Source organism: Neoarthrinium moseri (assembly GCF_022829205.1).
Source record: "Neoarthrinium moseri strain CBS 164.80 chromosome Unknown scaffold17_Wmoseri_CBS_16480, whole genome shotgun sequence".
Classification (NCBI taxonomy): Eukaryota; Fungi; Ascomycota; class Sordariomycetes; order Amphisphaeriales; family Apiosporaceae; genus Neoarthrinium; species Neoarthrinium moseri.
In genome coordinates, this window is record NW_026055131.1 from 386772 (window position 1) to 401210 (window position 14439).

Sequence of the window (14439 nt, forward strand, 5' to 3'; positions counted from 1 at the left end):
GTGGTGCTGCATCAGAACGATCAGACTATTATAACACCAGAAGGTCGAGCGACACCACTGAAACGGCATTGAAGTCGAAGTTAAATCGCGGAGCAGTGCATGCACCATTCTTCTATGTATGAGCTTTCAACCTCGCCAAGTTTCATTGGTCTGACATAAGCAGTCAACATTGCCGCCATCGAGAATATGATGCCATGAGAACGGTGATCGTTGCATGGGCCCAAGATAGCATGCAAGGTCGAGATATGGCGATATAGACAATGATTCTTTGAATATAGAGGTTAGAAGAGCAGGACAGCAATATTTCGATGGAGCTGCTACGGATGCTTGGCGTTGATATATGCTCCAACAAGACACGGGTTATGATATTGCACAGCATGACAACGCGGGACCAGCGCGGAGCGGTGGAAGGCCTGGCACAACTAATACTTGTCCACGAGTGTGCACGATAGCGAAACTCCTGACACATAGACAGCTGAATATTTATCTGAAAACGAAAGTTTCCATCCAATAGCAAAGTCCAGGAATTGTAGTAGTCATATGCTGTACCATTGATGTGGTATTCGTGACATGGTCACTTAGCTTGTATGAAACTTTCGAGCTCGATTAGTCACGAAAGGGAACTACGATTCCTGGTTTGGCTGCATGATACCCAAAAATGTCTGCACTCTCCTGAGCGGTAGAATCGTGACCGCATCGATGGCCTCGGAACCTAGGATAACAGAACACCGCATACTACGCTGTCAGGCTCGGCCCTCCACCAATGCTATCCACCATTGCAATGGCAAAGTGGTTTTTCCAAAATGCAGGTTGGTGCAGGGACCAGTCAGCCTTACCTCTCGGGCGCGCCTGGGCTTCAGCGGGGCAGTGCATCCATCCACTGGTAGCCCCATGCAAGCTCTCTATCGAGGTTTATAAAGCTGCCGATAACTCCAGGGAGAGCTGAAATCGTCCGGCATTTGGGGTTGTGTGTGACTACAATGCGAGTCTTGTGCTGTTTGCCATGCAGGCAGCAAGTTCGGATGGCGACCGTGGAACCAACGCTGCTGTATACCCAGCTTCAGTCAACATCCTTGCAGATTAGGCTACTAAAGGTACGCTCTGGTGATGTTGAGTCAGGCGAGACGCAAATCGTCTGTGATATGGACACAGTCACTTTCAACCATTCATTACCAAAGTACACAGCGTTATCCTACACCTGGGGTGAGGCAGAGCCCTCAATTACCATCACTGTCAATGGCGTTCGAAGGGGTATCAGCTCGAATTTGGCTGCATTCCTTCAACAGTGGATCGACTGTCGTCGGAACAGTAGTCGTATTATTTACGTGAATGGGTATCTATGGATTGACGCGCTCTGCATCAACCAAGAGGACGAAGAAGAGAAGTCCGTCCAGGTATCTGCCATGGGCAGGATCTTCAGCTCTGCGAATGCCACTATCGCGTGGTTGGGCGTTGAGGCGGAAACCAGTGCCATTGGCCTGAGGTACATCAGAGAGATGGCACGAGCAATAAAAGCCACCTGGAGTAAGGGAACGGTTGATTTCTATCGCGACCTTGGAACCTGGTTCAACAGGAATCCCACCTTAGCAGAGGCTATTGCCACTCTGGGAACCACTCAAGAGCCCAAATTCCTTCTAAACAACGAGATATGGGACGGTATTCTTCGAATCTTTCAGCGTGATTACTGGACACGCTCGTGGATACAGCAGGAAATCGTACTTTCTCAGGTCGTGTATATCTGGTGTGGGCCAAATTGGGCCCCCATGGACGACGTACGCGAACTGGAGAGGTTCTTGACAGACTTGCGCGTTGAATTTGGCGCGAAGTTGGACAGAGACCTCAACTTGAGTCTGTGGCAAGATATCATCGGAGAATGGAGACATCCGCTTGTCCGCGATATGTTGAAGCGCATTACTCATTTTACCCGATTAGGGACTTCTATAAAGCAGGAGTCATCCACTGATGACCTGCGCTTCGGTCTTCTACACATACTTGAGCAGGCATGCGGCTCTTTCAAGGCCACCGACCCACGAGACAAGTTATACAGTCTCCTTGGTGTCGTCAATCTCGACTTCCCTCCGGATTATACGCAGTCGACTGAACATGTCTATACCGAGTTCACCAAAACCTGCCTCCGCGGTAAACACGGACTTCAATTTCTAAGCATCGCCGGGCCTGCGGCCGTGAACGGACCAACCGGAATTCACCACCTCTTGCTACCGTCGTGGGTCATAAACTGGGACGCGCTCAGCTGCCAGACTCGGCCTAACTCTAGAGCCGCCTTGTTTGCAAAATAGAGGATGGCATATATCAACCCTTTTGGCTTTCAGCCTCGCTTCGAGGACAATATGCTGTGCATATCGGGTGTTGTGGTGTCTTCAGTATCCTCGAGTTCCCGAACCTGCAACGACATCCTTGCTCTGATGTCTGATATCATGCATGGCTTTGCCACTTGCAGGCCCTCTAAATCTCCCGTGACAGATCTCATTCGAGCGGTATGCCTTGATGTCGAACCAGGTAAGCAAGGAATAGGTCTTGAAACGCAACTCTTGACCTGCGATGGCGGATTTGACGTCTTCGACCGATTCGTGCACGCCCTTTGTCGACGGTTCGGGCTCTCAATGCGGAGGCTTCTTGATTGTTTCGATCAGCACCCCGAGAGTGTACACCGCTTGTACTCCGCATTAGGATTCGGCTCCATATTTCGATGGCCACAGGAGCCGGTGAATAGTGTGACCGTGGAATCGTATCTCACGTCCTTCCAGCGCCATAAGCCTGATATATACTATGGGCGTTCGGACGAAGAACTTGACTCAAACTTCGAGAATCTAAGTTTCTTCACTACCGAGGAGGGCTATGCCGGATGGGGCCCTCCCGCACTGTTGAAGGACGATAAACTCTGTATCTTCCCCGGTATGCGAGTCTCAGAGGTTTCCTATGCTGTCCCCTGGAGTATAATATTTGGCAACAAATGCTGACCTGTGAATGCCGTTAAGGCTGCAGGGTTCCCCTCCTTCTGAGAAAAGTCGATGATCACTTCAGCCTCGTCGGGCAGGCCTGGGTTCATGGCATCATGTACGGACAATATTACAAGGATCTGGACGAGATCTCACACAGGATCCAAGAGTTCAATCTTTTGTGAGACTCGTTGGCTGGGAATGAAGTTTGGGGTACCAATAGCTCTATTCACGTGGCGGAGCGATACGCAAATCCCAAAATTAAGTAGCAAGAAGCATTTGGAGGCCGTGTCGCGTATCGCCCAAGTTGTGCTAGCGATGTCTGTCATGTCGTATGGTCCATTAACAAACGACACACCACTTTGGCAGGTTAGGTATGTCAACTGGTGATGGTTAGCGCACATACAGGGGCCTGAGCGCCGGCGGCCACTCAACGCCCAGCGCGCGCACCTCTGCGACTTTTAGTTAGCATGGATCACGCTTCGCGCGTTCAATTAGCAACAACGGACAAATGGGCGCACTACATCTCCTTTGTATCATCACTTCTGAAGCGTGACTTGCTATTTGAAAAGCTGCCGGCCACTCTAATCGCCGCCAGATGAGTTCATTTGACTCATTCGTTGAGCCATGGAGACAGAAGCTCACCAGTCAAACGCGCGCCGGCGAATTTCCTGAGTATCACTCCCTCAGCCAGCTTGACTCGTTGATTTCCAGCTCAAGCCCGCAGTCGTTCGAACTGGGTACTGGCGCCTCCATCTACACCAACTCCTTGCTGCCAGCGATCTTGACAGCGCAGCGAGAAGTCATCCTAGTGACCTGCTTCTGGGCGCCATCAAGCACTTTGACTGCATTGAAGGAGACTGTGGATCGACTCGCCCAGCAGCGAAAACAAGTCATACTGGAAAATGGACCTGATGCACTTGAAGTGCTCCGGATACGTATTTGCTTCTCGTCCAGATCACTATTTCAGCAGCTGTTCCATACGTCCTCGAAGGATGGTTACGCATATCCTCCATCTGCCTGGCCTACCAAGCTAGGGCTTCCTGACAAAGAAACACTGGATGCCGGTGCTATCGATCTCGGAGTCAAGAGCCTCTTTTTCTTGCCGTTCAGTGTGATGCACCCCAAGTTTCTGATCATTGATCGAGAACGAGCTTGGTTACCGAGCTGCAATGTCAGCTGGGAGGCTTGGTTAGAAGGTTGCGTCGAAATACAAGGCAATGCGGTTGACAACCTGTTGGCATTCTACCAGCGAGTTTGGGAGCCAAGCCTGGACATTTCCAGACTCATCGGTGCAAGGCAAGATAGAGTACCATTGTCGGTTTCTGCGGTCGGTTTGAACTCTATCCTGAGTCCAGCTCGCCGCTTCTCACGCATGGCCAACGAGGAAACCCCTACGATCTTACTACCTTCATCGCACCACCGAAATCCTTGGGCATTTCACCCGATGCTGCCATGTACGCCTCTGAATGTGGCCACGCTGCGGCTGTTGGAGTTGGCCGAGAAGTCTGTCTATATTCAGACTCCTAATCTCACCACCAGTGCTGTACTTGATGGCATCATTGAAGCCTTGGAGCGAGGTGTCGACGTCACTATTGTGACAAGCAAGAACATGATGCTGCTGGAGCAGATCGTGACTGCTCTGACGACGACAGCCCTCTGTCTCCGTTCGCTCATCCGTTGGTATACAAGGCTCGCGAAATCTCGAAGTCAACAAATGGCCACCCGACAGAGCAGAAGTGCGGCGAGTTCGGAGCCCGTCATCGACTTGGAAGCCGCGTTTCCAAAGACAGGCGCTCTAAAGGTTTCATACTTTCAACCAAACGCCGAAAACAAGAGCAGAGGAGTGCTCGAAGAGCCGGTTCACTCTCATCTGAAATTAACTATCGTTGATTCTCGGCTTACACTATTGGGTTCTGGCAATATGGACCGCGCAAGTTTCTACACAAGCCAGGAGCTGGGCATACTGTTCCACTCTAGCGAATTTACCAGGACCGTGAGCGTTGCCGTTGCGGATACTTTGGTAGGCAGGACTCGGGTACTTTTCGATTCGCACAACGCTTAGCGATGACGTAGAAATGACCTGCGCAGGCCTTCATACCATCTTGGGCTGTGAACCGCACCATGTCAGAAGGTAATTGACTGATGAAGCTGGTTGTCAAAGTCCAGCTAAGCTCACTCGGCACCGATTGCCGAGGAGTCGGCCCCGGCGTCGTTGGCTCGCATTCAGAAGTCCCAAGAGTCTGGGCGAAGCCGTGCGGCGATCCCACTCTCTGGCGTGCCAAACGGCTGGTGCGCCAAGCGATGAAATGCATCCACAGCATCAGCCAAGGATCAACATGCACAGGATGTGGTTCGGTCACTAACAAATCAACTCAAGCGGATAACGGACGGCCCTGCTTAGTGCCTGCAACACATGCAAACAGGATCTTACAATGCCCCAAGGCTAGAATCGTCGTCTCGGAGCACGTACCGTACAGAGTCTAGACCACTGTACGCATGTAAGTACTGATCCCAGAGATCAATGGAGCATTTGCTGGCAGCCAAATAGAGTTATTAGCAAAGAAAGAAAACCATGTAATTGATAGAATTTGGGACTGTATTAACATTATGAAATACCATTTCAGCCTGACGAATCTTGTGTCCGATGCTGGCGAGTTTGTGGTGTTTTGCACTGGGCCTGTTTTTGCGTCGAGATAATTTGACGCCGGGTGCTAAAAGACAACCCCCGCCTCCGCAGTCTGGAGCGCTGTGTGGGGAGCGGAAGGGCAAAAATCTCAGACGACGCACGATAATATGTATACATCTCTAGAAAGGAAGGGAGAACAATGGACAGGTTAAATCCGTACCCAGAAGTCTCACTGTCAGTGCGAAAGGCACATTATCGCATCGTCTGTATGAGCTTTCTTCAAGTCTAGGGAAACACCAGATGTACTGGCACGATTTTGCCAGAACCGCGGCGTCCCCGGGGGGTTCCGCTTGGCACGACACAAGCGGAAGCGGGCCACAGAACAGGGTGCCGCACACTACGGAACTTTTGATTGCCAAGTTGAGCTTCTGTTGATCCAAGGCTCGCCCCTTGCAAAGTCCTCATGATCTCGCTGACTTCGGGCTCAGTCAAGACATTTAGCAACCTACACAATTTCAGCCTCTTGGGTCGAATAGTAGGAGCACCAGCATAGTCGAAGTGCCCCCGCGAAATCCGTAGCGCACGCCTTGTCCGTCATATTTGAACGCTATTCGCACGCACCGAGCACTCATTCTCATTGGATTGGCGCAACCGTATGGCTTAGGGCTAATTGTACGCGGTAAGAAGAGAGACGAACAAAACTTCAGCTGCCTGGGCGCTTATATGATCTAGATTTGTATACTTCAGGGGAGTTTGTTACGTAAATAACGTATGCCCACGTGCACTCATAGATTTTGTGTCTGAACGTGCAAGCCGGATCCAAGGCGATAGCCCATCTTGAATTGCCAATGGCTTCTACGGGAGTCGACTACGCGGGCGCAGCCCCGGCGTACGGGAGCGACAAGACCGGCGGGGATGCCGAGAAAAATGCCTTCGGCCGGCCGTCCAGCATCGCGGAGTCGGTGCACATGGGCAAGGTTGACCAAACCCACCGAAAGCTTAAGAGCAGGCACATCCAGCTCATTGGAATCGGTGGCACAATCGGTACGGCGCTCTATGTCCAGATTGGCAGAAGCTTGCTTCAGGGTGGCCCAGCGTCTCTGTTCATTGTAAGACACCCGCACTCCAGATACGCAAGGGAAAAAAAGGGGACTGATCTCCAATCTAGGCCTTCTCATTATGGTGCAGTGTCATTCTGGCTGTAACAATTTCCATGGCCGAGATGGTGACTTATCTACCAATCTCCTCACCCTTCATTCGATTTGCCGGTCGGTGGGTGGACGAGGCAATTGGGTTTGCAACGGGCTGGAACTTCTTCATCTTCGAAGCCGCGATGGTTCCGTTCGAAGTCACTGCTTGCAACCTGATCATTCACTTCTGGAGTGATGCTGTTCCCGTTGGCGCAATCATTGCCATCACCATGGTTTTGTACGCCTTGATCAACATCCTGGCCGTGAAATGGTACGGCGAAACCGAGTTCTGGGCCGCTGTGGGCAAGGTCCTCCTTATTGTCGGTCTTATCATCTTCACCTTCATTGTCATGCTTGGAGGAAATCCGATGCATGATAGATTCGGGTTCCGATATTGGTACGAACCGGGTGCTTTCGCCGAGTGGTATCACACGGGAGATCTAGGCCGTTTCATGGGCTTCCTCCAGTGTCTCATTCAAGCGTCGTTCACCATTGCCGGACCCGACTACGTGTCCATGGCTGCGGGAGAGGCCGAGAATCCCCGTGGGGTGATGCCGAGAGCCTTCAACGCCGTGTTCTATCGTCTGACTGCATTCTTCATGCTCGGCTCTCTGTGTGTCGGCATTCTGGTCCCGTACAACGACAAGACGATGAGTGATGCTTTTAGTAACTCTGCTCCTGGTGCTGCAGCTTCGCCCTATGTCGTCGCGATGGGACGTTTGGGAATACCGGTCCTGCCTCACATTGTCAAGTGAGTTACCTCTTTCGACCCTTAAGCTCATGAGTGAGAATTCGGGGTCGCTGGCCCGCTCCTAAGCTGTGGGCCCCTCAGTACAACATACTAACTCGAACTTACAGTGCCCTCGTACTCACAGCTGCGTTCAGCGCAGGCAATAGCTAGTAAGTTCCATCTGTATATAAGTTTTCTCATTCGCGACTGGTTTGTATCTTCTGGACACGAGTCGCAACTGCCCAAGTCATTTGGTCTCATTCTAAACTAACTGCCTCGTTTCACAGTGTTTACTGTGCATCTCGATCATTATTCGGCATGGCACTTGAAGGCAAGGCGCCTGCTATATTTACCAAATGCTTGAAGAACGGGGTGCCCATCTACAGTGTCGTCTTCGTCCTCCTCATCTCGCTTCTCTCGTTCCTCCAAGTCAGCTCAAGTACCGCCACTGTCCTGAGCTGGTTTGTCTCCTTGATTACTGCATCCCAGCTGATCAACTACTGCGTCATCTGCGCTACGTACTGTAAGTGAGAGCAAAGACCACCCACCCCGCTACTTCCGCGCCTGGGCCCTGGAGTACATGCGCTTGGCTCCTTAGTCTACACCATCGCCCAGTCGTCTACTGCATAGTCGCCAAAGCCATAATGGAATTGCCTTGTCTGGTTCTATTTGGGAACAAATGCTGATATTGTTCTAGTATGCTTCTACCGGGCGGTGCATGCTCAAGGGATCGATCGGAAGACACTCCCATACGTAGGGAAACTTCAGCCGTACGCTGCGTGGTACGCGTTCATCGCAACCTTCGTAATGGCTTTCGTCGGTGGCTACACCGTCTTTTTGCCTGGGAGATGGGATCTGTCAAGCTTTCTGTTCTCGTAAGTCACTATGTATGTCACAATGCTAAAAGCTAACAAGGTTTTAGTTACATGATGATCTTCATCTTCCCTGTGCTCTTTATCATATGGAAACTTATTCACAGGACGAAATTCCATAAGCCGGAGGAAGTCGACCTGAAGCAAGACCTGGCTGGAATCGAAGAATACCACAGGACTTTCGTATCGCAGCCTGCAAAGTGAGTCTCGCTACATTATCCTAAAGTTGTTCGAAGTACTGACAAACCTTAGCTCTATGTTTGAAAGGGCATTGGACAAGGTTTTCGGTTAGACAACGATCGCGTTTATGAGGCGTGGCTTGATGCCGTTCTCTGCGAATCCACAGTGGCTACTACAAACTCGAAAGAAACACGTAGCAATTCGTACAGATAGCGACATGCGGTTCGGATCCGCCAGATAGTGGAGCACATAATCAATCAAAGAAAAGAGCCTGTTCGGTGCGACGTGCAGCACAAGAGGCTGTAGTCAGTATTGTATAAGTCTGGCTTGCTTTTCAATGACCCTTGAACTGTTAATGCAGTAGTCTCATTGGATCCTCCAGTATAAAGGGTATCTATCCGTACAACCTCCTCTAACCTCACGAAACATTGGTAATGGCCTAGTCATTCAAACAGGAACCCGACATCCCTCAGTCCAATGTCCAATCAGAATCTTCCTCATCTGTTCCAGACCAAACCATGCTATCACTGTCAATATATTCGTCACTTTCTTGCACATCTGATACATCATCTCGTAACGATTTCCCAGTGCCACCACTAGGTGCTTGAGCCCTGCTATCACCACCATGTGGAGACTTTCCTCGTCTGGCGGACGCACTCCTGGCATATCGCGTCCGAAGCATACGGGTCCGTCGCTCTTGCGGGAACAAGGGCGGGTTGCTGGAATTATTGCCACCAGAATGCTGACCTGATCCCACAGCCTTTCTATCACCCTTTGCCGACTTTGCGTTGCTTTCAGACAACCGTTCTGGGGTAGAAGATGCTCTGTGGCGTGGGTTCTGTGTCATTTTCTGTTCTGGCGATTTCGCATCTGTTCGTCGTCTTGCTTTACTCGTCCGCGGTTTCGCCTTCTTTTGACGCCTCGCTGCCAATATTTGCCCATCCCAGGACTCCACAACTTCATTGACTTTATCCAGGGTCATGTCGCGTGCTTTGAGTCTTGGAGTCCCACTCCTGAGTAACTTTTCGTATTCCGTGTGTTGATGGCGAATGTGTGCACGCAGTGCCAGCTCCGCCTTCTTCTCAACTTCCAGTTTTCCAGTCCTGCCCACGCGACCACTGCCCTTTTGCATAGCTGTCTTGACGACCTTCGGGGTGTCTGCGGCGGGGATTTTCGGGAAGAGCTTCACTATAGCCTCCCGAAACTGACGCTCCATTCCTTCATCGCGCTTCTGGACAGCACTCGCACGGTCTGCGCGTGTCGACGCTTCCGAGGCGCGCACGCGAGCAAGAACATTTTCGGGCACGCGGATACCGATCACTGCCTTGTTCTTGTTGACCACAACATACACGGTTTCCCCCGCGGCTTGTGTTTCCTTACGACAGTTTGCTGTCATGTAACGATCCCCTTTCGGGACGAAAACATATCCAGCTGGCATAGGTGTATGAAATCGTACGACAGGCTCACGCCTATCTGATGGCGCTGGCATCGCAGGCTTGACACAGACAATGATGAGACTGTGGAAACTCTGACCATGCCAAGTGTGGAAAAAAAAAGATTGAGTAGCCCTCGTTGTTCGCCTCTGCTAAGCCACTACAGGTGCTATAAATCCATCAAGTGAGAGGCAAATGTCTGGCTACTGAAAGAGCATTGTTTGAGAAGCTTGGTTGAGACGCACAGGAACAATGCCAGTGAGGAAAGGATGCATCTGATTCCAAAGGATGTCGCCCAGGCCTCAAAGGAAAGCGACAGACAGTGGGGTAAGCAACGTCGTCAGATCATATTGGACTGGGTATTCAATAGACGCTGCCAAAACGCTGGCTAGAAGAGACGGTGATGGTGACGGATACAGCCAACTGGTGGTGTGGTCAGGCTGCTGGCGGCTAGATACCTAGGTACGCGTGGAACAAGTCAGGCGCTAAAAAGGCCTCCAATTGGTGGCGCACCCACAGGCCTTTTCAGTTGCACCTGGCGCCAGTCGTCCAGGCTGGCGGTGACATCCACTCAAAAGAACCCCTTTTTCTACCATGTCTATATGTAAGGAGTTTGTTTTACGTCTTTGTCCACATAATGTTGTCGTGTGGATGGCTCAGTCGAACCTTTGCTATTATCGCATCGCACGGTCTTTCTCAAAGTTCCCCCAGATCCAAGTTGGTCTACTCTCACAGTGCCTAATCTATAAGGTATATCGAGCGCTCAAACAACCCCCTCATGCTTGGGTCGCTCTCCCTTCAAGTATACCGCTTTATCCATAGTTTTCAGTTTCATGTCTGTATTTACCGTCATGAATGATGCAGCAGTGGCCACAACCCCAAAGGCGATAGCGACTAGGTAAACCAGCGAGAATGCATCAACATATGCATGTTTGGTTGCCATCGCCGCAGCCGCCTGCAAAGTTGGTGTACTACCCTGTACGGCCTTATAAGCGGCTGCAGTATTGGTACCAGCTGCTTTTACCAGAGCTTGGAGCAGGCTGTCCGAATACGGTAGACCAGATTCCCGAATAGCGTCGACCATCTTCGAGGGCACAACCTGGGAGAACTTGGTGGAAAGGATGGCGGTATATATCGCCGTCGCAACGGCGCCGCCTAGAAGCCTGAACGTGCCAGCAAGGCCCACAGCGATGCCTATATCGTTTTGATCATCCAGCGTCAAGCTTAACATCGTAAATGAAATCAGCTGTGGTGGCGTGACCATAGCTGCCCCGATAACGATAGTAACGATTGCTTGACCTTTATCTTCTAGGCCAACAGAGGCGAGTGAGCCAATGAGTGCCGTCTGGGCAATCATGAAGAAGACCAACTGCCACTTTTCACGGTGAACGCGCGAGCACATAGTAACGACAATGATCCCAGCGACTGTTCTCTGTTAGCCATGATGCGAAACGGAATGTCGGGCATTGCACGTACGCCAGGTTCCGCACGAGAAAATCATCGCATAAACACCTTGAATGATTGGCGTATCAGCGCCGACAAAGAAGAGCTGTGACTGGCGAGGCCACAAGACGTTCATGCTATAGTAAAGCATGCCACCAACGAAGCATACGACGATGATCATATCGAACCTTTCCACATTAGTACATCTTCATCTATCTCATCTGGGGTAGACCTACTCTCTAATCTTCTTGAACATTTTGGGAGGCAGCATAGGGTACTTGAGATTAGCGTATGCTTCCCAAATCCCCAGGATTACACCGCACACAATGCCGATCACCATTGAGGCAATGACTGCCGGATGGCTCCAACCATAGGCTCTACCGCCCCAGTTGACACCTATGATGGCAATGTAAGTTTGGCCGGGTTGGAACGCCGATATGTCCGTTACCTACCTAGGAGGAACAATACATTTGCTGCGACGAAAAGAAACAGGCCAACATAATCGAGTTCCATGAGTAGCTGCAATCTCGTTTTGCCATCGGCTCTGTGTTTCAATTTGAAAGTGGGGGGATGATAGAAAACAGCGAGCATGAAAAAGCCAACTGTGACGGTCAGAAACATACCCGAAAGTTTCTGGATTGATCTGACATACACATGTGCCATGAGAACATGAACCAATATGCCCCTCGCCACCCAATGCTATGATAGGCGATGAATGCATAGGAGATGACCGGACTAACAAAGGCTAGGGCAAGGGAAACATCCAAGGAACCTAGGGGAGCATTAGCAAGTATGCCATAGCCAGTTGAGCATGCACTGGTCACTCCATACCGACGCCTATGATCCGGTATTTGTTGGGCAACATTTCCTGTATGATTGCGTATGCCATCTCTTGGAAGCCACTGCCAATGCCAAACAGGACTCCGGCACCAATCATCATGTTGATGTTTTTTGCATTAGCACCCACGAGGCAACCGATAATCGAGACGGCGGCTCCGAACATCATAAAGTATCTCCGCCCGAATATATCCGACAGCCTCCCGCCGACCGAGACGATCACAGAAGCACCAAGCGTCCAAGATACCGTGATCCATGTGTAGTTCGGGTCAGGACCCAGGTCGGCGTTGATGTAGTTCAGGGTGGTCGAAGGTATCAACAGCGTCATTATGTACGCATTGATCTGGGTTGCGATCGCAATACATGCCAGGATCGTGTGTTTCGTCAGCTTGTGCTCGGTTTCTTCAGCTTCTTGGGGCGGCGATACGCTATCGACGTGCTCGACATGTTGGCCGCCCGTTTCCAGCTCTTTCTTGCCAAAATCAAGAGGGACCTCGTTGACCGGCACAGCGGGAATTGCAGGGATTGGCATCGTGATCAACTATGTTGTTCTCTTCAGCAGCCCAGGAATAAAAAGCTTGAACGTTGGGAGGATTTTTTGATGAGCCAATTATCAAGTCTTTTGGCCATGGTTCGAGTATAATAACATCAGAGATAACTCTACGATTTGTAGTTCAACTTGACTCGAACACTTGTGCTTACTATGTCACACAGGATCTCGGAACAGGAAACTGCATTGCAAGGCAATGAGTCCCATTGGCTAGATGCACCCCATTCGCCTTATTTCCCCGCAGATCAATGTATAGCATGGAATTCTATGTGATGAAAACGGTATCCATATGGGAAAGCATCTCCTGCGATCGTCTGCTCCATCCCGTTCTTGCTGTCTAAACTTGCAACCTCGTCTGAAAAGTGGTCTGCGCCTGGGAGGTCTGGAGTATACGGTCGTGACGTTCGAAGACAGAACTCATTGAAAAAGGTTACTTTCCCCCATATTGAATATTCGCTCGATTCAAGGATTTCTCAAATGATTATGGGTCTGTATATTGCCCGGCTCTCTTCCAATTTGGAAGGCTTTGGGTAGCGGGCTACATCACCCGCGAAATGTTTTCCGAACCACTTAGCTTACTCTCACTGTACGCCATGACTTGTCCGTCCACCCGGTCTTGCTTCTACAACCGATCCAAACATCATTTTAAAGAGTCAAAATGCTGTATGACATCCCTGTTACATCTCAGCCGCTCTTGCGCCGACAGGTGAGGCCAATGTCCATGCTGCCGCCCTGTTGCTGGGATCCCATCAACCCCTGACACTATGATTGGAAGACATCCTGCATGACTGTCCCGGGAATATTGCCCAATGCGACGGATATGGGAGGTCGCAATAAGCATAACTCTTTAGCAACCATACAAAATCGATCAACACGGTGTAGCTTAGATTAGGTTGAGGAACAAGTTACGTAGGATTTTGATGCTATGCGATATCGCAGCTCTACTATGTACCCACGAGTATTTCCTCATGATCCTCGCCTTGAATACTTTCCCAAGACAGTTCGGTTTTAATACCGCCAGTCAAATTATGGAGGTCTGACCATGTGTATCTCGTTCACAGTCTTGTGGCGAGCACGTATCCGCGACAACTGGTCGCGCTTTTGTTGTATGGCGTACCTTCCGGCCAGCAGGCATTTCCACCTGTCGGTGGATTATATGGATTCTTGCGATATGCCCCTGACTTCATAAACTCGTAGCCAGCGCGAGGGACCTTGTTCATGAGATGTTGTCCTCGTCCATGGCGACATCTTCGTCAGTCGTCTTCTTGTCCTTCGGCTTTACCTCAGATGCATCTGTAGCAAGATTAGCACTGCAATTTGTTCGCATTTCTAGCCGTGTACCCACCCTTCATTTCAACCTCGCCTTCAGCCTCCATTTTCCTCTTCATGGCACGTGCCGTTCTGCGCTCCAGCTTCTTCTGTGCCTTGGCGCTGAGCGCTCTGTTGGGACCGCTTGTCGGCAGGAGACCGCCTCCGGCCCCGCGCTTCTGGTCTGCCTTGTTAACCTTGGTCTGGCCGGCGGCGGACGCCTTCTGGCTTCGCTTGCGAGCACTGGCGCGGCGCGCAGCCAGGCGGTTCTTCGAGGGACCGTTCGGGTTCTTGACGGACGGCATCGTGG

The 14439-nt window shown here is 50.8% G+C and overlaps 6 protein-coding genes across 6 annotated transcripts; 3 read left to right on the forward strand and 3 right to left on the reverse strand.

Annotated features, from left to right (window-relative positions):
* Positions 1–1022: 1022 nt before the first annotated feature.
* Positions 1023–2297, forward strand: JN550_005542 (uncharacterized protein; the record flags this gene model as incomplete). Its single annotated transcript, XM_049317180.1, has 1 exon — positions 1023–2297. The coding sequence occupies one exon, from the start codon at positions 1023–1025 to the stop codon at positions 2295–2297; it is 1275 nt and encodes a 424-aa protein (XP_049172555.1).
* A 51-nt stretch (positions 2298–2348) lies between these two features.
* Positions 2349–5022, forward strand: JN550_005543 (uncharacterized protein; the record flags this gene model as incomplete). Its single annotated transcript, XM_049317182.1, has 4 exons — positions 2349–2913; positions 2997–3138; positions 3327–3331; positions 3530–5022. 4 exons carry the CDS (start codon positions 2349–2351, stop codon positions 5020–5022), a joined length of 2205 nt encoding a protein of 734 aa, XP_049172556.1.
* Positions 5023–6434: 1412 nt separating this feature from the next.
* Positions 6435–8670, forward strand: JN550_005544 (uncharacterized protein; the record flags this gene model as incomplete). Its single annotated transcript, XM_049317183.1, has 7 exons — positions 6435–6695; positions 6755–7527; positions 7635–7676; positions 7794–8029; positions 8204–8381; positions 8429–8578; positions 8631–8670. The coding sequence occupies 7 exons, from the start codon at positions 6435–6437 to the stop codon at positions 8668–8670; spliced, it is 1680 nt and encodes a 559-aa protein (XP_049172557.1).
* Positions 8671–9027: 357 nt separating this feature from the next.
* On the reverse strand, positions 9028–10047 carry JN550_005545 (uncharacterized protein; the record flags this gene model as incomplete). Its single annotated transcript, XM_049317184.1, has 1 exon — positions 9028–10047. One exon carries the CDS (start codon positions 10045–10047, stop codon positions 9028–9030), a length of 1020 nt encoding a protein of 339 aa, XP_049172558.1.
* Positions 10048–10754: 707 nt separating this feature from the next.
* JN550_005546 (uncharacterized protein) lies at positions 10755–12803 on the reverse strand (the record flags this gene model as incomplete). Its single annotated transcript, XM_049317185.1, has 6 exons — positions 10755–11416; positions 11468–11622; positions 11671–11830; positions 11887–12036; positions 12087–12206; positions 12266–12803. The coding sequence occupies 6 exons, from the start codon at positions 12801–12803 to the stop codon at positions 10755–10757; spliced, it is 1785 nt and encodes a 594-aa protein (XP_049172559.1).
* A 1234-nt stretch (positions 12804–14037) lies between these two features.
* JN550_005547 (uncharacterized protein) lies at positions 14038–14434 on the reverse strand (the record flags this gene model as incomplete). The annotated part of the gene is made up of 2 exons (XM_049317186.1): positions 14038–14114; positions 14167–14434. 2 exons carry the CDS (start codon positions 14432–14434, stop codon positions 14038–14040), a joined length of 345 nt encoding a protein of 114 aa, XP_049172560.1.
* Between the last annotated feature and the right edge of the window lie 5 nt (positions 14435–14439).